The sequence below is a fragment of the Diabrotica virgifera genome, chromosome 3 (assembly GCF_917563875.1).
Source record: "Diabrotica virgifera virgifera chromosome 3, PGI_DIABVI_V3a".
Classification (NCBI taxonomy): Eukaryota; Metazoa; Arthropoda; class Insecta; order Coleoptera; family Chrysomelidae; genus Diabrotica; species Diabrotica virgifera.
In genome coordinates, this window is record NC_065445.1 from 146613998 (window position 1) to 146636993 (window position 22996).

The 22996-nt window shown below is 30.9% G+C and overlaps 1 protein-coding gene across 11 annotated transcripts in view; it reads left to right on the forward strand.

Moving 5' to 3' along the window:
- The window catches only part of LOC114334083 (protein son of sevenless), a 652420-nt gene that overhangs the window by 114841 nt on the left and 514583 nt on the right, over positions 1-22996 (forward strand). The window contains exons 12-13 of one of the 11 annotated variants that reach the window (XM_050646932.1): positions 9390-9546; positions 20307-20567. The exons of 9 other annotated variants lie outside the window; for them this stretch is intronic. In XM_050646932.1, the coding sequence (XP_050502889.1) occupies positions 9390-9546; positions 20307-20567 (418 nt within the window). The remainder of the gene's footprint in view (positions 1-9389; positions 9547-20306; positions 20568-22996) is intronic. One more of the 11 variants, XM_050646939.1, reaches the window with a different exon arrangement.

Genomic DNA, 22996 nt, shown 5'->3' on the forward strand with positions numbered 1-22996 from the left:
AAGGCACTCGTGGGAGTGCCGACAGAAGTGAAAACTTCTTATAGTATATAAATTACGAGCTCAATGCTTTTACCCCATCCTAAAAGAAGTGCTATACCTATATCATATACGATATATAGTGCGGCCGATATGTGAAACAATTGCACATTTAATGATACAAGCATATAATTTTGACCACATATACTACACATATAAAGGTTCAAATTATGATATGAGGCCATCTCAGATTTTGCCTTTTACAAAAATGGCGGGCATTCAAAATGGCCCCTATACATATGTGTTTAATAGTACCATAACTTTTGAACGAAAAGTCCGATTTTAACCAAATTTGGTATATAGGTTCTCTTTTTGATTTACAAGATGGATATGGTGAACCAGAAGAATCGGTTTATAGGCTATTGATTATGTATTTTAGAAAGGAACTACAACGTTAAGTTTTAACGGGGTTTTATTGTTTCATATAGTCAATGGACCTCTAAATAAAAACCCGCGGAGTGCTACCATTTAAATTGGTGCGTTTTTGAGAAAGGGGTGAATTAGTCCTTAGGCACAGGGCGAATTAGGGTGAGTTCTATGCACTTTTGGTACAAACACATCTACAGCAAAATTGTTCCAGGTTAAATTTACTATCCAAACATCACATTTTAAAGTCAAAAATATTTCTTTTTACAAAAATATATTCAAAAGAAAAGCAAGAAAAAAACACAAAAGATAGCAATTTTACTTTTTGGCCCATAACTTTTTTCCACGAGGATATAGATATAGACATTTCTTCACAGGAAAAAAACTTCCGTCTTTACTCTTTAAAATGACGTTTAGAGGAAGTCTCTATGATTTATGGTTTTCAAAACGGGATTTTTCAAAGTTCGCAACTCACAGCGATTTTGGCCCATTTTTCTTGTTACTTCTCTTACATTGTTCTGTAACTTTTTTCTAGGTATCTTTAGGTATATGCAATGTTAAATTTAGTAGGAAGAAAAGTAAATTACCTTTAAAACGGTCTATCGTAAGAGGCTGTATGACTATTTTTAAGCAAGATATGGTTGTTCAAAGTTTTATACTTGTAATGATTTTTGATATATTTTACGATTATTTTTAAATTTCTCATTATAACTTTTTTTATTGTATATGTAGGTATATACATTGTCTAATAAAAAAGAAAGCTTATTTTCTTTACTTTAAAATGGTGTATCGTAAAAAGTTCTGGGACTATTTTTAAATAAGATATCAAAATGTGACATATTATACACATGCAATAGGTCCCACTAAAGTGGAACCATATGGAAAACTTTTTGAAGTTATACTTCTTTACGGGCGTAATGACGGTGAAATTTTATATGGGAAAACCTAGCGACCGGGCGCATGCGCATTATAACCTTGTTCTGATTGGATGTTCAAATGACATGACAAAAATTATCCAATATGGCAGCTGTGGCACAGCTGTGGGACTGCGTTTGGTTATAATGTATGCTTGTTGCGTTTTAAAATTTGTAGGAAGAGAAACAACAAACAAAAAGTTAGTTAATGGTTATACTGCCTTTTTAAATAGTTTTCATATTATATTTTTGGACTTATTTACATAGAAGAGATGATTGTTTCATGCCAATGTGAAAGCTCATCAAACTGTGACTAGTATGAGTGCCGCAGATCTCGCTTATTCAAAGCTAAAGAATCTTTCACTGGTAAGTGTTTTATAAATAGTTGATCAAATTTTGTTATGATATTTGAACATAGCCACTTTGCACGACGCAAGTGATTGCGAAATTTATTAGTCGTTATACGGGCTCCGATACCTACCTTGAACCTACCAAAATATATAAGTAGTATGTAATACTTTTATTTACATAATTTATATTTATATTTACATAATATATTGTCTTCTTACTCTATGTTTTGTGTTATTTTTTCAATTCTAAATCATTTCAATTCAAAATCAAAATAATTTAATTTACATAAGTTAAAAATGTCAAAAGGTTAATCTGTTTAGTTAGACGATCTTCGCACATAATGACAAGCTGTCTCTGTGGCGCAGTTTTAATGCGAGAGAATCCCAATACAACGCAAATACCAGCCGCGTGGTAAGTTGGTTCGAATCCCAATAGAAACTTTTATTTTTTTATTTTTTTTTTATACATTTTATGATTGTAAGTATATTTATTATATAATTTTATTTTCAGAAAATACGTATTTAGTTAAAAATTTTTCCGACAATTAATGTTCAGAAATCATTTGTGGCATTTTTAGTGTGTTTGTGTGTGTTTTATTTTTTTATTATTTTAATTTTTGGCACTGTTTTAATAAAAATGTTTGAGAAGTAGTAAGTATAAATTAATTTAATATTTAAATAAAATATAAATAAAAAGTATATTAATTTCGTTTATAATCATATAATCATATAATAGAAGTATAACTTCTTACGTGCGTACAAAGTACACACACATTCTTTTTATTATTAACTTTATAAAAAAAATATTCTTTATAAAATGCTCTATACAGTCTAATACCTAAGATGCAATCATCAGATATAAATTGTTATCAATAGTGTACGAGGTATGTTAAAAAATATGAATTTCGCTTAAGAGTAAAGTACCTTTATATTTCATAATATCGAAAAGTGTTAATAAGATAAGTTATTTGGAATTAAAAATTATGTTATAATATGCAATCATATTTTTCTAATTGAAAACAATAAAAAAAATTTAAATTTTTGTCAAATTACGGATACTGTTGGATATCATATGGATATCGTGTTTAAAAATTGTCCTAGAATTTTTTGCAATACACCATTTTAAAGTAAAGAAAATGAGCTTTTTTTATTCCACAATGTATATACCTAAATATACAAGAAAAAAGTCATAATGATAATTTTAAAAAATAATCATTACAAATATAAAAAATCTTTAAAAGTATGAAACCTTGAAAAAGCATAACTTGCTTAAAAAGAGCCTTATAACCTTATACAGCAGACCAGTTTAAAGGTAATTGACTTCTGTTTCTACTAAATGTACCATTGCATATACCTAGAAATGCGTAGTAAAAAGTTACAGAACAATTTTTGCGAAATAATGGGGAAAATTACACAAAAATGCTGTGAGCGGAGAAGTTTAAAAAATCCTATTTCGAAAATTGTAAATCTTAGAGAATCCTAGCAAACTTCATTTTAAAGAGAAAGGACGGAAGTTATTTTCTGCTAAAGCAATGCCTATACCTATATCCATGTGGAAAAAAGTTATGGGGCAAAAAACAAAATTGCTTTCTTTCGTGTTTTTTTCTTGCTTTTCTTTTGAATATATTTTTGTAAGAAAAACTATTTTTGACAATAAAATATAATATTTCGATTGTAAGTTTAACCTGGAACAATTTTCCTGTAGACGTGTTTGACCTAAAATTGCATAGAACTCACCCTAATTCACCCTGTGCCTAGGGACTAATTCACCCCTTTCTCAAAAACGCACCCATTTAAATGGTAGCACTCCGCGGTTTTTTTATAATTTAGAGGTCTATTTACCATACAAGACAATACAATACCGTTAACGTTGTAGTTCCTTTTAGCTCTCTTATTTTGAACATAATCAATAGCCTATTACCAGAAGTTGTGTTTTTACTGGTTGTTTATGTAGAAATATGTTTTTTTTTTCAATTTTTCCCTCTGCATATATTAATTTTTCAAAATGGTAATACCGCAATTGAAAAGAGCGTAAAAATATTTTGTAAAAAATATTTTGAACTTTTTAGTTATGTTAATTACCATTTAATAAATGCATAACGTATCTTCACATGTACCTATGTGTGGCAGATTCGTGCAAATATTATAAGAATTATTGTGCATTTAATGGTAGAAGCACATAATTTGGACCACGTATACTACAGCCATCAGGTTCAAATTTAAATATAACTCCATCTCAGATTTTACGTTTTACAAAAATGGCGGGCATTCAAAATGGCGACTGTACATATGTGACTAATAGCACGATAACTTTTGAACGAAAAGTCCGACGTCAACCAAATTTGGTATATAGGTTATTTTTTTGATGTGTAAGACCAAGGTCTTGAACCAGAAGAGTCGATTAACAAGAAGTTGTGTTTTTCCTAATTTTTATGTAAAACATGTTGTTTTTTTACTAATTCTTTCACCCTGTATGTATTAATTTTTCAAAAAGTTAATATCGGCGTTGAAAAGAGTGTAAAAGTATTTTTTAGGAAATATTTTGAACTCTTTAGTTATGTTAATTACCAATTAATAAATGCATAACCTATCTTCATATGTACCTGTGAACCTATGTGCGGCAGATTCGTGCAAATAATATAAGAATTATTGTGCATTTAATGGTAAAAGCATATAATATGGACCACACACACTACACATACAAAGATTCAAATTTAGATATGAGGCCATCTCAGATTTTGTCTTTTACAAAAATGGCGGGCATTTAAAATGAATTTGCCGCACATAGGTACGTGTGAAGATACGATATGCATTTATTAAATGGTAAATCTTTCCTAAAAAGTATTTTTACACTCTCTTCAATGGCAGTATTACCTTTTTGAAAACTTAATATATACAGGGTGAAAGAATTGAAAAAAAAACAACATATTTTTACATAAAAAACAGTAAAAATTCAGCTTCTGGTAAACCAATTCTTCCGGTTCAAGACCTCGATCTTATTCATTCAAAAAAAAAACCTTGATGCCAAATTTGGCTTAAATCGGACTTTTCGTTCAAAAGTTATCGTGCTATTATTCACATATGTGTAGCCGCCATTTTGAATGCTCGCCATTTTTGTAAATGACAAAATCTGAGATGGCCTCATATCTAAATTTGAACTTTTGTATGTGTAGTATATATGGTCCAAATTATGTGCTTCTACCATTAAATGCACAATAATTCTTATAATATTTGCACGAATCTGCCACAAATAGGTACATGTGAAAATACGTTATGTATTTATTAAATGGTAATTAACATAACTAAAAAGTTCAAAATATTTTGTAAAACATATTCTTACGCTCTTTTCAATGGTGGTATTACCATTTTGAAAAATTAATATATACAGGATGAAAAAATTGAAAATAAATTATTTACATAATATAAAATAGTTTTACATAAAAAACCAGAAAAAATACAACTTCTGGTAAACCGATTCTTCCAGTTCACGACATCGATCTTGTAAATCACAAAAAGAACCTATGTACCAAATTTGGTTGAAATCGGACTTTTCATTCAAAAGATCGTGCTATTAGTCACATATGTCTAGCCGCCCATTTTGAATGACCGCCATTTTTGTAAAAGGCAAAATCTGAGATGGCCTCATATCTAAATTTGAACCTTTATATGTACAGTATATGTGGACCAAATTATATGCTTGTATCAATAAATGTGCAATTCTTATAATATTTGCACGAATCTTCCGCACTAATACGCAATGCGTATGCCCTATGCTATTTATGTATACATACACATAATTTATATATGTACAAAATTTATTTCAGTGAAGTGATGATGGTCGCAAATTCAATACTTTTTCCCCATCCAAAAAGTGTACAACGTCCCTAAAGAAATTTTCAATTCAAAAATTTATTTCGTCGAAGCGATAACGATCGCTAATTTAATAATTTTCCCCATCCAAAAAGTGCACAACGTCCCTCAAGAAGTTTTCACTTCAAATATTTATTTCGTCGAAGCGATGATAGTCGCTAATTTAATACTTTTTTACATCGAAAAAGTGCACAACGTCCCTAAATAAGTTTCACTTCAAATATTTATTTTGTCGAAGCGATGACGGTCCCTAATTTAGTAATTTATTCCCATCCAAAAAGTGCACAACGTCCCTAAAGAAATTTTTGACTTCAAAAATTTATTTCGTCGAAGCGATAAAAGTCGCTAATTTAATATTTTTCCCCATCCAAAAAGTGCACAACGTCCCTAAAGAAGTTTTCACTTCAAAAATTTATTTCGCCGAAGCGGTGACGATCGCTAATTCAATACTTCTTCCCCATCTAAAAAGTGCACAACGTCCCCAAAAGAAGTTTTCACTTTAAAAATTTATTTTGCCGAAGCGATGACGTTCGCTAATTCAATACTTTTTCCCTATCTAAAAAGTGTACAACGTCCCTAAAGAAATTTTCACTTCAAAAATTTATTTCTTCGAGGCGATGACGGTCGCAATGACGGTCGCCAATTTAATACTTTTTCCCATCCAAAAAGTGCACAACGTCCCTAAAGAAGTTTTCACTTCAATACATATACATACAAAATTTATTTCGCCGAAGAGATGACGGTCGCGATGACGGTCGCGAAATAAATCCTTTTTCCCTATCGAAAAATAGGTTTTACATTTATTTTAAATTTAAATACTTCTATACAATTTATGTATAGATACACATAATATAGATACGTGCAAAATTTATTTCGTCGAAGAGATGACAGTCGCGAAATAAATCTTTTTTCCCTATCCTAAAATAGGTTTTACATTTATTTTAAATTTAAATACTTCTATACAATTTATATATACATACGAATAATATATATATAGCATAAGTGATGACGGTCTCGAATTCAATGCTTTTTCCCCTATCCAAAAATCGCACAACGTCCCTAAAGAAGTTTTCACTTCAATAAATTCGGTAATAATACACCACAGGTCTGAATTTGACCGTTTTAATGGAAATTATGTCAAATTGTCACGAGGACAAAACAAATCGGTAATTTCTAAGAGCTCAAGTGTAATTCAGTAAGATTATTTCATGAATAAAACTGTCTTTTTAAATCATGTTATCTAATATTTTATTGATATCTTCGCCTGAATATTTGCTAAACCTGTTCGTGGTCTCTTTGACCAGTTCTCGTTAAATGTTCATTTTTGCGTAGCAACGAAGGGCATCTTACGTAATACTTGACGAAGGGAATCTTACGTAATACTTGACGAAGGGAAATTGTCGAAAAAAGTTATCAACATTAATATCACAAGAGAGTGAGAATACATTGACAATAATGCGACAATTTTTCAAAAACTTGTTGCCTGGCAATAGACACGAAAGCTCGCGGGGCTCGAGTGACTACTGCCGGATGGAAACAAGTTTGAGAAACAAATTGAAGCATTATTTTTTTATTTATTCTTACTATCGCGTGATATCGATACATTTTTGGCAAAGTAACTTAAGTGACATTTTTGGCGAAAAAAATCATGCTTTTCCATTAAGAGTAAACAGTAGCGATCAACAGGTAGCAACAAAATATAATTTCGGGAGATAGTATCATAAACTTTGGCAACAGTGGTAATCTTTGACATTCTCTTAGATTAATATTTTGACAATATCATAGTCGCGCTAAATGGAAGTAATAGAAAACGATTTTATTATTAATAAATAGATATTTATAAAAATAAACCAAAATGGGTGAAAATTTTATGTTAAGATAGGTATTTAGAAAGGTATTTGCATGAAATATCTAATAATAAAACAATAATAAATAATCATTTTTTGTTCAAATTTCGATTTTCGCATAATTTCGGCACGGTTTTTAATGGACTTTTTCTTGAAAGGTTTCACTTTTTATTTTTCGTTTAATTTACTTTTTCCATTTTGTTAAACTATTGATAATATTTTTAGAATAAAAAATCCTCCTAAAACTTTATATACTCGCATTAGAATTCGAAATATTTTTACGTAAAATGTACTTACCTACCTACATATAACTAAAACTCACAATTAACAACAATCTATTCTTTCAAAGAGGCCAACAACTTATACAACAACAACAAATATATAATAAATTAACTATCAATAAACACTACTTTCCTATGAAACGACAAAAATGAATTCTTAAATTAACACACTACTGCACTGAACAGATATCGATAAAGATGACAGAACATATTAGAGAAAATCTGACGCAGGTTTGTCAAAGTGACAGTGATAATTTCTCTATGTTGCCTAATTAGTTATTTAGTTATAATATGTTCGATTTCTTGTTAGAAATAAAAAAATTTAGTAGTTCCAAGATTACACAAAATCTAGGCATGGGATAAAAAAGTTTATTTGAAGAAAGTTTTTTTTTTCTTCTTAATGGCGGTACAGGCTCCTTTTTTCAATATTTTATTTAGTTATAGAGTAATCTCCACGTACTAACATATTTCTGACATTGGGCTCTGTACCGCCATTATTTATTATATTACGAATATGTGTGCCAAATATCTCGACAAAATATTTAAAATTAGAGCCGCAATCTTGGAACGCGTTTGTTGCTACCTGTTGATCGCTACTGTTGCCTCTTAAACTAACACTATTATTGTTTAGAAGGTACTGCCAAAGTGTAGTAAGCTTAAAAATACTTTAAACATAATATATGTATAGGCTTACTACACTTTGGCAGTGCCTTCTGAACAATAATAGCGTTAGTTGAATGGAAAAACATGATTTTCAAAAATGTCACTTGCGTTACATTCGACAGATTATTTTTTAATACTTACATACAAAATTCAAGTATTTGTAAATAAACATTCAGTGACATTTTTATCACAATTAATGTGACACACATTTTTCAAATTGTCAAAGTGAACAGCATAATTTAGCAAATATTCAAACGGAGAAATCAATAAAATATTAGTTAAAATTATTTATAAATACAGTTTTATTCATGAAATAATCTTACCGAAGTACACTCGAGCGCTTAAAATTGCCGATTTTTATTGTCCTCGTGACAATTTGACATAAGATGCAGAACTAATGGTTTATTATGGTTCATTTTCTTAAATTTAACAGTTGTCAAAACTAGGAAACTCGTTGTAATTAAACAGAAACAATCTACCTAAAAATATTCCCAGTATAATAATCTAGGTAGAATATTCCCGCTATAATAATAATCTGATTGGACAGAATTAAACACGTGATGAGAAATATTACTACACGATTGGAAATTAAAATCATTAAAAAATAATAAAGATATTTGTTAACAGTGTCCATTTGGGAAGTGAAAGGAACAATAAAGATTGTTAACAGATTTTTTGTTTCGTGTTCTTATCAACGAAAAGGGTGAACAAATGATAGTGATTTACATAGATAAATAATTGTTGTTGTATTAATGAAATATAAATATGCCTTAATCGCTATCGACACTCACTTCATGTTTCCTCTTTAGAGGTCGCTAAATGCATACTTTGGTATATTATTTTATACATTTTGATTCAGTTTAGTCTTTTGGCTTCTTACAAGTCTCCCTGATGACGGATAGACCCAGAAACATATGTATGAGAATGGTAAGAGACTCAAATTGAATCGAAACGCAACCGTCTATATTTATATTATTTTTATTGTTTTGGCATTTTTAAAATTGAAAAACATGCCTGTTTATAAAATGCATTGGATATTTTAAGTTTTTTGTTTTATTTTAGGGTATTAAATGTGTTACGTCATTGGGTAGACCACCATTTTTATGATTTCGAAAGGGATGCAGCGCTTTTAGTGAAATTACAAAACTTCTTGGATTCTGTACATGGGAAAAGTATGCGGAAGTGGGTGGATAGTGTCATTAAAATTGTCCAAAGAAAGGTAAGTCATTCAAAAGAAATAGATACGGTAGATCAAATTTAGGTCGGTTATAAGAATTAGGAAAATGGCTAATATTACGATGCGTTATTATACTTCTATAACGTTTTTATACTTCTTTTCTATTTCATTTATTGAATTGTGAAAACTGTAGTAATAAGAAATCTGAAATAGAAAAATACTTCAACCATAATAATCACAAATTATACGGGTTTTGTTTCGTTCGTTTTGTAGGTAAATCTCAAAAGTAGCTCAAAAAGAGTCAAATCATGTTTAGATGAAATACCAGACGAAGAATTAAATTACCGGGAGGATTTTGAAAACGCATATTTTAAAGCAATCAGTGTCTCATAGGTTTTATAATTCTCATTACTCAAAGGTTACATTGCCCTCAATTCAGTTGCTCATGTTTACGGGTTGCTTTGAGAATAGGCTTGAATTTAACGATTCGTTTAATTCAATCATTATTCAAAATTAAAACATATCAGACATTCGGAAGTTTCATTATCTGAAATCGTGTTTTTCGGATAACATTGAAAATGGCATTGCATCGCTTACAGTTTCCTCTTCATATTTCATACTCGCTTGGAAATTTCTCTGTGATAGATTCGGCAACAAACTGTTACTCATTCATAATCACGTAAAATCTACAATTGGTTTAAGAAACATTAAGAGGATCGGTACGTATTTTCGGCTGCAATGCTATTCAAATGGGGATTCATTTTTTTCGAATCCTGAGAAAACTAATAAGTATTTTTGAAAAATTTAAATGCAGAATGAAAGATTACGTTATTAGCGAGGGCCGAAAGTCCCTGAGAACTTCTATAATGTTTATTTTAATAAGTTACAGGGGTGAAAAACTAAGGAAAAATTTAGTGTGATTTTTAATTTCAAATATCTCATTCAAAATAAACTTTTTATTTATTCTAAGGGACTTTCGGCCCTCGGTAATAATTTAGTCTTTCATTCTGCGTTTAAATTTTTCAAAAATATTTATTGGTTTTTTCAGGATTCGAAAAAAATGAACACAATGCCGTGGTAATATTTTCCAAATCTGTCTTTGTCTTACAACGCACTCAGCCGAATATAATATTGTCAGCATATATTGTCAGTCACACACTGACAATCAGTGACAATTTTAAATATTTGACATTGCATCGGGAATATTTTGAGAAATTGATTAAATATTATTGATATATAGTGTATTTGATAAATAATTGATTAAAGACGTGAACTTAATAAAAAGTTATTTATTGTGTATTATTTGTGGAAGATCCAAGCAGAGAATACATCAGATATATCCTGTGATCCAAGTATTTTTTTGTTGAGATGTTCAAAATTGTAAGCGTTCCATAATAACAATATATTATTAAAAAATCACTTTAACACTTTTCCTCTTTTCTCGATTGATTATTAGTTTTTGTTGTACAAATAAATTATTACAATCACTGAAAACATAGTTAGTGAAAAAATTATCACATTTATTAACTGAATTAATAATTTGCAATTATAAAAATAAGTTATCCAAGAACATTCAAAAGCCATCTTTTTAAATTAATTATGACATTTTCAAGTAGAATGACATTCTAGTAATGTTTACATATCCATACCAGTGTGAATTTTACTACACATAATTTGCCGTGTAAAGACAGAAAAAGTAGGGATACACGTAAAATATTTGCGAATTATGTACCCATAGCCTTAAAGAAAATTCTTCTTCACTCTGTTATCTAATTGATACTATTACAAGCAATATTCGATACCTACATTCACTCAATCAACCGGTGGAGAAATGGGATGCGTTATTAACATATATTATAATGGAGAGAATAGATTCGGAAACAGCACGTGATTGGGAAAAAACTAAGCTTGATGATCCATCTTTCGATGATTTCTTGATGTTTCTTAAAACCAAATCTTGATGTATTGGAAAAGGTTGAGCAGACTGTGGATTCCAGCAGGCGCTCTTCTAGTTCGATATCAGGTGTTAACTTTAAATCATCAAGAAGCCGTTCTTTTGTTAGCAATCATGTTTCTCTGTCATCCTGCATCTTGTGCAAGGGTCAACACAAGATCATACCATTAGTGGAGTCACTGAAGGTTTTCACCTCCGATTTCGTTTAACCTCCATCGATTTTCGTGAAAATTGGTGAGTAATTAGAGGATACCTAAAGCAACAAAAGTGACATGATGCAAACTTGCGCTTTTACCTTGGGGGTGGAAGCCACCCCTTCTCAGGGCGGGGGTGAAAATTATTTTATCAAAAATAATACCATAAATCGATATAAGTATAAATTCATAATATAAGCAATTCAGTATATAAGCAAAATTTGTTATATAAAGTTATTAATATAAATCAATGCTTTTTGAGTTATTGAAGATCAAAGATTTTATTTTTTCGTAAAAAAATGCATGCTTTAAACCTGTTTTTCACGTATAACTCAAAAACTATAAGCTTTTTCAAAAAAGTTATTACCAAAATTGAAGATAATAAAAAACTGAATACACTCCTCACTTAAAGAACTAAACTAATGTTAAGTCAAAGTGAGTTATGGGTAATTGAATGTAAATTTTTTTCGACGAGTACTCAAATCTAAGAATTCAAGCTTAAATAACGGGGAAACGATGCATTTTATAAAATATACCTGTTAAGCAGTTGTCAAAGCACTTCGGATTACCTATCAACTGAGCTTCAGAAGAAAATAGCATTAAAATTAAGGAAGTTATGATGAAAATAAGAGAACCCTTTCGAGTTTTTTTAGGAAAAAGTGAAAAATAAAACATACGCCATTTCCACAAATATTAAAATCTATAGTAATCCTTACAATAATTTCTTTACATTAGCATAAGTAATATTTTTGACCGGTTTAGAATGAAAATTTTTAAAAAAATGGTATAATTTAAAAAATCAGAATTTTTAAAATGATCGTAATTTTCATTTTCTTTTGATAATAACTCCAAAAATACTCAACATACGTAAAAAATGATATTATATAACCAAATTTTAGTTTTTTCTGTATCAGATATTTAACCTTTTTATTATTTCTATAGGGTAAAAAATAACCGAGATAGAAACGTTTAAAGCTTAAATTTTGCTACGAGAACCATGTAACCCGGGCCATTTAACCTTTTATTAAAAAAAGTAAGGAGTTTAAAAGATTAAATTTAACGTCATTTAATTGCCCTTGGAATTATCTTTCAACGGAAATTAACGGAGTTATTAAAAAAAACAATACAATTTTTTGGAAAAAATTTTAAAAGATAAATTTTGAAAAATTTTAAGAGCATAAATTTTAATGCTTCAAGTTGTTCGAGGACTCATTTGATAGATATTTCTAAGTACTTTGAGAAATGTTTAATAAGTTTATGTTATAAAATGCATCATTTTCCCGTTATTTAAGTTTGAATACTTAGATTTGGGCACTCGCCGAAAAAAATTTACGTTGAATTACCTATATACAGTGCTAGTCAAAAGTCCGTACCCCCCCTCGTATCTTTTGAACGGTTATACCTACAATAGTGAAATTTGGAGGGAGGAAATAAACGGACGTAAGCTTCTTAACTAGTAATGACAGGTGACGTAATGTGACAGATGACGTTACAGAGCCACTGTGACCGATAATTTTAAATAGGACCTTATGGCAAGTGATATCTCGTTTGAAAGGTATTTAAAATACATATTCACTCATACTAATTTTTTTGGGTTTAGGTTGATTTTGATTTTGGTGAATAAATTAAATAAATATAATATTGTAGTTTCGAATTTAATTAATAAAAATTCAAATGTCCGCTTATGCATTTTTTGTCAAAAGAGTTGACGTTTTTTAATTCTCTAGTAGTTTTTACGTCAACGTCAACCTGTTTGACAAGTAATCATAGGCGGAATTTTGAATTTTTATTAATTAAATGCGAAACTACAATTTTATATTTATTTTATTTGTTCATCAAAATTAGCTTAAACTCAAACAAAATTAGTATGACTGAATAGGTATTTTCAATACCTTTCAAACGAGGTATCACTTGCCATAAGGTCCCATTTAAAATTATCGGTCACAGTGGCTCTGTAACGTCATCTGTCACTATTACGTCACCTGTCATGACTAGTTAAGAAGCTTACGTCCGTTTATTTCCTCCCTCTAAATTTCACTATTATAGGTATAACCGTTCAAAAGATACGAGGGGGGTACGGACTTTTGACTAGCACTGTAAAACTCACTTTCAGTTATCACTAAAAAATTTTTTTAGTCAGGAATTTATTTAATTTTTTATTAGTTTCAATTTTGGTAATAATAACTTTTTTGTAATATTTTACGGTTTTTGAGTTCTTTATAAAAAATTGGTTAAAAACATGCATTGTTTTAACGAAAAATTCAAATATTTGATCTTTAATAACTCAAAAAGTTTTGATTTATTTCAATAACTTTATATAACAAATTTTACTTAGAATTTGTCCCTCCATCGAATTATGGGATTATTTTTAATAAAATAATTTTCACCCTCGAGAAGGGGTGGCACACACCCTCAGGGTAAAAGCGCAAGTTGGCACCATGTCACCTTTGTTCCTTGAGATATCCTCTAACCACTCACCAATTTTCATGCAGATCGATGGAGGTTCAACGAAATCGGAGGTAATAGCTCATATCCACCTTCAGTGACTGCACTACATGTAGTATCTTCTTTCGTTCACTGTGTCCTCAATTGAGGACAACCTATTCTATAATTTTTTGTATGTACAGTGGAACCCCGATAAGTCGGCCCCCGATAACCCAGAAGTCCGGCTAACCCGGACCGATTTTCATCAGACAAACATTTCAATAATTCAAAATAAAAATGTATGTAATATTATAATATTTGAGAGATAATGTGTATTTGTGTAATTTGAACTATACGATAATAAAAATGACTCATGGCAAACGGCGGCATGCCAGAGCGACGTTCATTGTCTTGAATTATCGGAAACAATAGGCACCTGTAGTAGTATTCCTTTATTTATTTCAATCAAACTGTCTTAGCATTGTTTAAAAAAGACTAAAAGACTATTTAAAAAATTCTTTTTTAAACAATGGCCTTAGTCTTCACTGTTCTAAAATAACATAACATTGTTCCGATTGTGACTGTATTGTGTGTAGTACAGTCTTGTATTGTTCGCTTCCGTTTGCTTAGGTTTGTGTTTTTAGTAATTTAGATGTATACTGTGAATATATATTTCATGTTATGTCAATTATATCGGAGTTTATCTGTAAGTATACCGTATTTTATCAATTTTTACCATATTCTCCGTCTAACCCGGATCGGCCGCGGTCCCGATTAATCCGAGTTATCGAGGTTCCACTATATCTCCATCTAAAAGATTTTGAACAAAATATTTAATTTTGTGAAATATATGTTTCTATATTTCATGCGACATTTCTATATTGACATTTGACAAATGCAATGTTCATCTCTGTATAAATTAAAGAAAAAAATTGTTTTGTAAGACACCATACATTACTTATTGAATAAAATACTTTAGTTACAGAAATAGATTACAGAAATTTAACTCGTGAACGAAGGGGTTTAAGGGTATAGGCGCAAAATGTCGCCTGTCCAAATTTTCAATGTGTTTTAAATGTATTCATTTTTTCGAATCCTAATAAAACTAATAAGTATTTTTGAAAAACTTATACGCAGAATGAAAGATTGCATTATTACCAAGGGCTGAAAGTCCTTTAGAATAAACAAAAAGTTTCTTTTGAATGAGATATTTGAAATTAACAGTCACACTAAATTTTCTCTCTTTTTTTTACCACTGTAACTTATTAAATTAAACATTATAGAAGTTTTCAGGGACTTTCGGCCCTCGGTAATAACGTAATCTTTCATTCTGCGTTTAAATTTTTCAAAAATACTTATTAGTTTTCTCAGGATTCGAAAAAATTGAATACATTAAAACACATTGAACATTTTGACAAGCGACATTTTGCGCCTATACCCTTAAACACAATGTACAATCTCGCATGGAGAAAAAAAGAAACATTCTCTGTTTCAACTTCTTATACAGTGGTCATCCAAACAATTCGAGTAAATGTGGAAAAAGTAAAAAGTGCAGCAAAAAGCATCATACATTACTGCACTTTGAATCAGTTAAAAGTCCTAGTCCTGAACCAAGTACTAGTTTAAATTCTCATTCTCTTTCAAGCACCGTCCTCAGGGAAGGTGTTTTGCTGTCAACTGTACGAGTCCAAGTGCTTGATGAACTAGAAAACAAACATTTTCAGAGCTCTGCTCGACAGTGGCAGTCAATCAAATTTTCTAACAAACAGGCTTCTAAATAAATTAGGTGTGCCCAGAAATGAAGCAAAAATTCCTGTTGTCGGTATTGGTCAAGTTTCTTCTAATGTTCGATTCAAAACCAATATCCAAATCAAGTCGCTTAACTCTTCATATGAATCTTCAATGCCATCTTTAGTCGTTGACAACATATGTGATACGATTCCAAGTTACCCTCTTGATTCAGCGACTTCAGCCGTTCATATTCCTTTTAATATTCAGCTGTCGGTTCCAAACTATGGCATCCCATCTGATATTGATATTCTACATGTACAAGTCACTTTTGGAATCTGCTATGTGTTGGTCAAATAAAATTAGGCCCTAACAATCCAATACTCCAGAAAACAAAACTAGGATGGATAATTTCCAGCCCCATGTTACGCTCTGTTACTTCGAAAACTATGTGCAATTTTTTTACACAATAAAGAATTAATTTAACTCGGTTTTCCTATTTTTCTCAGGATTTGAAAGTTTAAATGCATTTAAAACGCATTTGGAGCAAATTTTTGCGCCTACGCCCTTAACCTAAATTAACTAAAGTTGTTTGTAAACTAGATGTCATCTGGTCCATCCTAGCTTTTTTCATGAAATACCCACTTCTTTGTTGTGGTTACAATGCACAGCACTAACTAAGCCTTGTACAACTTCACACATTACACAAACTTAAACGGTTTAAAGAGGACTAAACGCATCTTGGGTTGGTCGACAAGAAGCTGAAGTACTTCATGGATGAGATGCTTATGGAACCTCTCTTCATGTATCCTGGCGACTTTCTTGATTCCATTTGGAATAGATTCAACTACACTGCGCGTCAGAGAAAACGGGCACCCCAAAAAATGGGTCATATTTGATGTCTCGTATCTCCTAAACCTGTTGTCCGATTTAAGTAATTTTGTTAATGTGTTATAGCCTTATTCTTTAACAATATTGCTGTAATAATATTGTTGTTAAACAGGTAAATTTTCATTGTATACCGGGTGTACGAATCAAACTGTGTTTTTTTCCCAAAGTTCGCAACACCCTGTGGAATATTCTAGCATTTATAAAATACTGAAATTAAAACCCAACTATGGCCTCAGGTTTTCTTAATATTCTGTTTTTTTTATTCATTCGATTATGTTCGATAACACAAAAGTTAGGAACAACTAGCCATGTTCTTCATCAGTACAGGGTGTTTCTAAATAAGTACGACAAACTTTAAGGGGTAATTCTGCATGAAAAAATAATGACCGTTTGCTTTATAAATATGTGTCCACAAATGCTTCGTTTCCGAGATACGGGATGTTGAATTTTTTCTAACAAACTGACGATTTATTTATTGCTTTAAGGGCACCCAAAGTCCCATTTAACGACAATGTTAACATTATGTTACATAGCTCTGTAACCAAAGCACTTAGAGACCTAATTTTTGTTTTATTTTGAAACTATGTACATGCATTGTTTAGTTCCGCGTAGATTTTTGTAAAGTTAGAGTGAAAGAAATATTTATTTTAAAATTTTTTAAAATACTCTTACAAAAAGAAACCCAAAAAGTTTAGATTTTACTTTTTATTTTACTTGTTTTTGTACATTTTTCAATAAAACTTACGCGGAACTGGATATTATCTATCTACAACTACTGTAAAAATTTGGACCTTATAGCATCTACGAATCCGGAAATCAGTCCTGTGATGGATGACCGAAGTTAAGTTTAACGTTTGAGTTAAAGTTAAGATAACTCTCAGGAATAACGTGCCCATAACTGTATAGGTAAAATTTGGTGTGCTGTATCGCTCGCAGTTATGAGATAGTTATATCATCAACGTTATATTAGAAAGAAGTTTTGAGGAACAAATTTTGAAGTAACAAAGAGAACCTTATGTACAAATAGTACAAGTTGGAGTGAGCGAGAGAGATTGTTCCGAACATACCCGTCGTTGGCTACCGCCGATGACCGAACAGGAAACAGCTGTTTGGGTTCCTTGGTGTTTGTAAGTTGCTTTCAAACGGTAGATAGAAACAGGGTTGCCAGATTGGTGTATTTTCCCAAAATTTTGGGTTAATTTGAAAGCGTCTATTGAAATTTTTCTAAGCAGAAATTGTAGTGGGATTTTTTGGGGGCGGAAAATTATGGATGATTTTAAGGGGTCATGGTAAATTAAATTTGCGAATGTACATAGAACTGTATATTATACTCCCATATAATCGAAGACGATAGGAACTATGAATTATTTCCATGGCCCTCGTTGATATTGTAGTATGAATTTTGCTTTACTGTTCTCTTCATTTGACTAATAATTTATTAAAATGCGGCAACAATTTAAATTTGGAGACTTTGAGGTGTTTGAGCTTCAATTTCAGGGAATTTCAGTTTCTAAGTGGGGGATTTATAAAATATCATCTGGCAACTCTGGATAGAAAGCTCAGTATGTACTTAAAATAAAATTTCAACTTATATTGCTCGATTTGATTTTTGTATAATTTTTAAAATTGTATTACCCTTCTATTCTTAATTATTAAATTACTAGCTTCTAAATTCACTTGATTTCTGTCTAAAAACAAGTCAAAAATGAACCTAACCTTGCATAACTACAGAGTTATCTCATAACTTGAGGTTTAACGTCGCGTTATAAAGTGACCAGATAACTCAAGAACTGTCAAGAAATAACGCAAATAGTTAAGTTAAGTATGATACATCACACCAATTCGATGGTTATAACATAACTACAGGATAACTTTACGTTAACGATAACTTCGGTCATCCATCACAGGGCTGAATATCTGACATCAAAAGTTAAAAACCTAGTATTCGGGAAATCGCAAAAACATAAAACACTCTAATATGCTATAAAGCTACCGATACACAGTAAGTTGAGTGCAGACGTTCAGAAAACAAATAGTTTTGTAACCATATATTTTATACTATAATGTGTTATATATCGTTGGAAAGAGAAGATTTCAGAGAATAATTTTCAACCATAACCTAAAAAACTTCAATTTTCGGACTTTGGCTGCCCTTAAAACCGGTTGAGATTGCAAATGAAATTTGGTGGGCCTTAAGACGTAGTTATTGAACGTTTTTTGACATACAATTAAGAATTTTTAATTCACCATTGGCGTGCATACGGGTAATATGACGGATAATATTATCCGTATGCACGCCACTGGTGAATATTAAATTCTTAATTGTATGTCAAAAATGTGCAATACCTACGTTTTAAAACCCACCAAATTTCATTTGCATATCTTAACCGGTTTTAAAGCAAATAATAAATCGTCAGTTTGTAAGAAAAAATTCGACACCCCCTATCTCGGAAACGAAGCATTTGCGGACATACGATTATATAGCAAACTGTCATTATTTTTTATGCAGAATTACCTCTTAAAGTTTGTCGCACTCATTTAGAAACACCCCGTACTGATTAAGAACATGGCTAGTTATAAAGTACCTAACTTTTGTATTATCCAATATAAGCGAAAGAATCAAAAAAACAGAATGTTATGAAGACCTGAGGCTGTAGTTGGGTTTTAATTTCAGTACTTCATAAATGCTAAAATATTCCGCAGAGTGTTGCGAACTTTGAGAAAAAACACAGTTTGATTCGTACACCCGGTATACAATGAAAATGTACCTGTTTAACAACAATATTATTACAGCGATATTTTAAATATGGCTGTAACGTATCGAAAAAATTGCTTAAATCGGACAACAGGTTCAGGAGATACCAGACATCAAAAATGACCCATTTTTTGGGGTGCCCGTTTTCTCTGACGTGCAATGTGTAAGGTGTCTGCGTAAATCATAATTCCGAACATACAAAGGAGCACCTACAATATTTTTTAGTGTTCGGTTCTCCAGCATTCCTAAATTTCTATAATTGCTTTTTTTGGTACAGCCCCATAATTGAGTCGCCAGAAGAAAAGTGGTATAATTGCATATAACTTAACTTTTGGTAAATTAAAGATTTTGTATGTTAACGAACTAAAAAATCTCAGTAATACTTACTGAGCCAGTGGTGACGGATTCTGATCAGTGGTGAAAAATACAATTTCACCAACAAATGTTTGTGAGTTATACCACTTTTCCTGAGTGGCTCAATTGTAGCCCAAAGATGTGTAAATCAGTATGTACTTTGTTCTGGATGGGAAAGTTGAGAGTACCTACCTATCAACCAATACATATTATTTTTACTTTATCTTCAACTGTTCAGTTTTCTTTTTAACATGCTCCTTACATTTGAGTTTAATGTTCAGATTTAAATCCAGGTATTTCGCTATTTTCTTATTAGGAACAATGCTGTTGTTTAAGATTATTGGTAGATAATTGATTTTCTTGTTAGTAAAGTCAATATGAAGTTATTTCTATACATTAAACTTTATATGCCATTTTTTGGACCATCGTTCTATGCCATTAATTGCATTTTGTAGGTTAACCATAGTTTCTTCAAATTCTTACATTAAATACTATTTTTTAGATGGAAAACGATAACCAAAGGCACATAAAATTCGCATTTGACGATCCACCGCCTCCCATCGAAAGACATATCAACTGTCCAGAGGATGAGTACGGCATTCTGACACTGCACCCTGTAGAATTAGCGAGGCAACTTACGATTCTCGAATTCGATTTGTATAGGACAATTAAACCATCTGAATTGGTCGGTTCGGTGTGGACGAAGAGAGATAAAGAAACTACTAGTCCCAATTTGTTGAAGATGATCAAACATACGACAGATGTAAGTAGTATACATATAATTAGTACATTCTTTCACGGTTTTGCTATAAATTTTAAAGAACCGCTTGGATTGACATGAAATTTGGCATACGCATAGCTAACATGTCAAAGAAATAAAGTGATAGGTGCCGATGTGTGCCTTTGCCCTGGGGGTGAGTTTCGCCCCATCTCGGGGGTGAAAAAATATATCTCCAAGATAAGTCCCGAAATTGATAAACAGACTAATTTTAAGCAACTTTTGTTCTTTAGAGTTTTTTCACCAAATCAATACTTTTCGAGTTATTTGCAAGTGAATATGTTCATTTTTCAACAAAATAACCACGTTTTTAGACGGGTTTTCGCAAATAACTCAAAACGTAAGCATTTTGTCGAAAAAAATATTCTTGGTAAAACTATAGCCTATAAAAAAGTGAAAGAAACGGTCTATATATTAGGTCTCTATACCTAGCAAAAGCAGAGTTATAATAGCTAATGAAAAATAGGTTCATATTCGAAAAATTTTAAATAGAATAATTTAATGTGAAATATCCAAATAATAAAGCATTCTTAGGGAAAGCACATTACAACTTTTTTAAAGTGTTTAAAAAAAATTTATTTCTGTTTTTATAAAAAAAATTCTAGCATCAAATTTAAGCAAGTTACGCTGAAAATAAAGTTGGTCCCTTTTGTTTTGGCAAAAAAAATCAGGAAGATCACCCCCCAATTAGCAACTTAAATGAAATTAATCGTTACCGCTTCACAAGTTACTTTACTTATGTTGTGTTTATATGATCTGTGAGTTTCATCGATTCAAAGTGCTTATTTTTGAAAGTTTGGTTTTAAAGTAAAATTTTTAATTTTGAAAAAATGCTTTTTTTCAAAACAAAAATCTTAAACAATAAAAATGTCGTCTTTACTTTTCTGAATAATTTTGTATTTTTTTGTTTTTCTGTAAGACACAAATTGGTTAAGATTCGGTGTTTCTAAATTTGCATACACTCGTGATAAGTGACTCGTTCAAGCCCTTTTAACTACAACTCTTTCAAAAATAAGGACTTTGAACCGATGAAACTTACAGATCATATGATCAATACATACGCGAGTAAAAAACTTGTGAAGTGGTAACAATTATAAGTTCATTTGAAATGCTAATTAGGGAGTGATTTTCCCGATTTCTTACCAAAAAAAAGGGACCAACTTTATTTTGAGCGTAACTTGTTTTTTTATGATAATTTTTTTTTAACAAAAATAAGCATTTTTTTAAACACTTTAAAAAAGTTAAAATGAGTTTTCCCCAAAAAAGTGCTTCGTTTTTTGGTTATGGCACGTTAAAATATTCGATTTGGAATTTGACGAATATGAACCTATTTTTCATTAGCTATAACTCTGCTTCTACTAAGTATAGTGACCTAATATACACCATGTTTTTCACTTTTTTACGTGCTATATTTTTGATAAGAAATTTTTTTCGACCAAATACTTACTTTTTGAGTTATTTGCGAAAAACCGTCTGAAAACGTGAATATTTTGGAGAAAATTTAACATATTCAGTCGCAAATAACTCGAAAAGTGTTAACTTGGTGAAAAAACTTTATAGAACAAAAGTTGCTTAGAATTAGTCATTTTGTCCATTTCCGGACTTACTTCGAACATATATTTTTCACCCTCAAAAGGGGATGAAACTCACCCCAAGGGCAAAAGCACACATCGGCACAATATCACTTTTTTTCTTTGACTTGTTAGCTATGTGTATTCCAAATTTCATGTCAATCCAAGCGGTTCTTTAAAATTTAGAGGTTTTGCAATATTTTACCTTTAAAGAACGTACTATTGTGCAGTATGATGACGTGAGCAGCGTGTAGATATCTGTCGGTATGCTGTTTGAGTCTTCGGTATACTGTATATATTCTTATAACACATATGAAAATGGTAGTTTTTCGTTTTCTTCCAGTTCCATAGTAAACTGAATTTTATGGTGGATATTATTGATGTGGTCTAAAGATCCTTTAATTTTTCTTTTACACGTGTTTGTTTAGGTCTAGTTTTGTCCGGTTAAAAATTAACATATTGACTCGCAAATAACTCGAAAAGTATTAACTTGGTGAAAAAACTTTATAGAACAAAAGTTGCTTAGAATTAGTCATTTTATCCATTTCCGGACTTATTTCGAACATATTTTCACCCCAAAAGGGGGTGAAACTCACCCCTATTGCAAAAGCACACATCGGCACAATATCATTTTTTTGTCTTTGACTTGTTAGCTATGTTTATGCCAAATTTCATGTCAATTCTAGCGGTTCTTTAAAATTTAAAGGTTTTGCAATATTTTACCTTTAAAGAACGTACTAAATTAGAACATGTTTAAGAAATAGATTAAACTGATATCTTTTTTCCAACAACATAACTTAATACATACTTATTACTTTCGGGTTATTTCAAACCCATTAATAT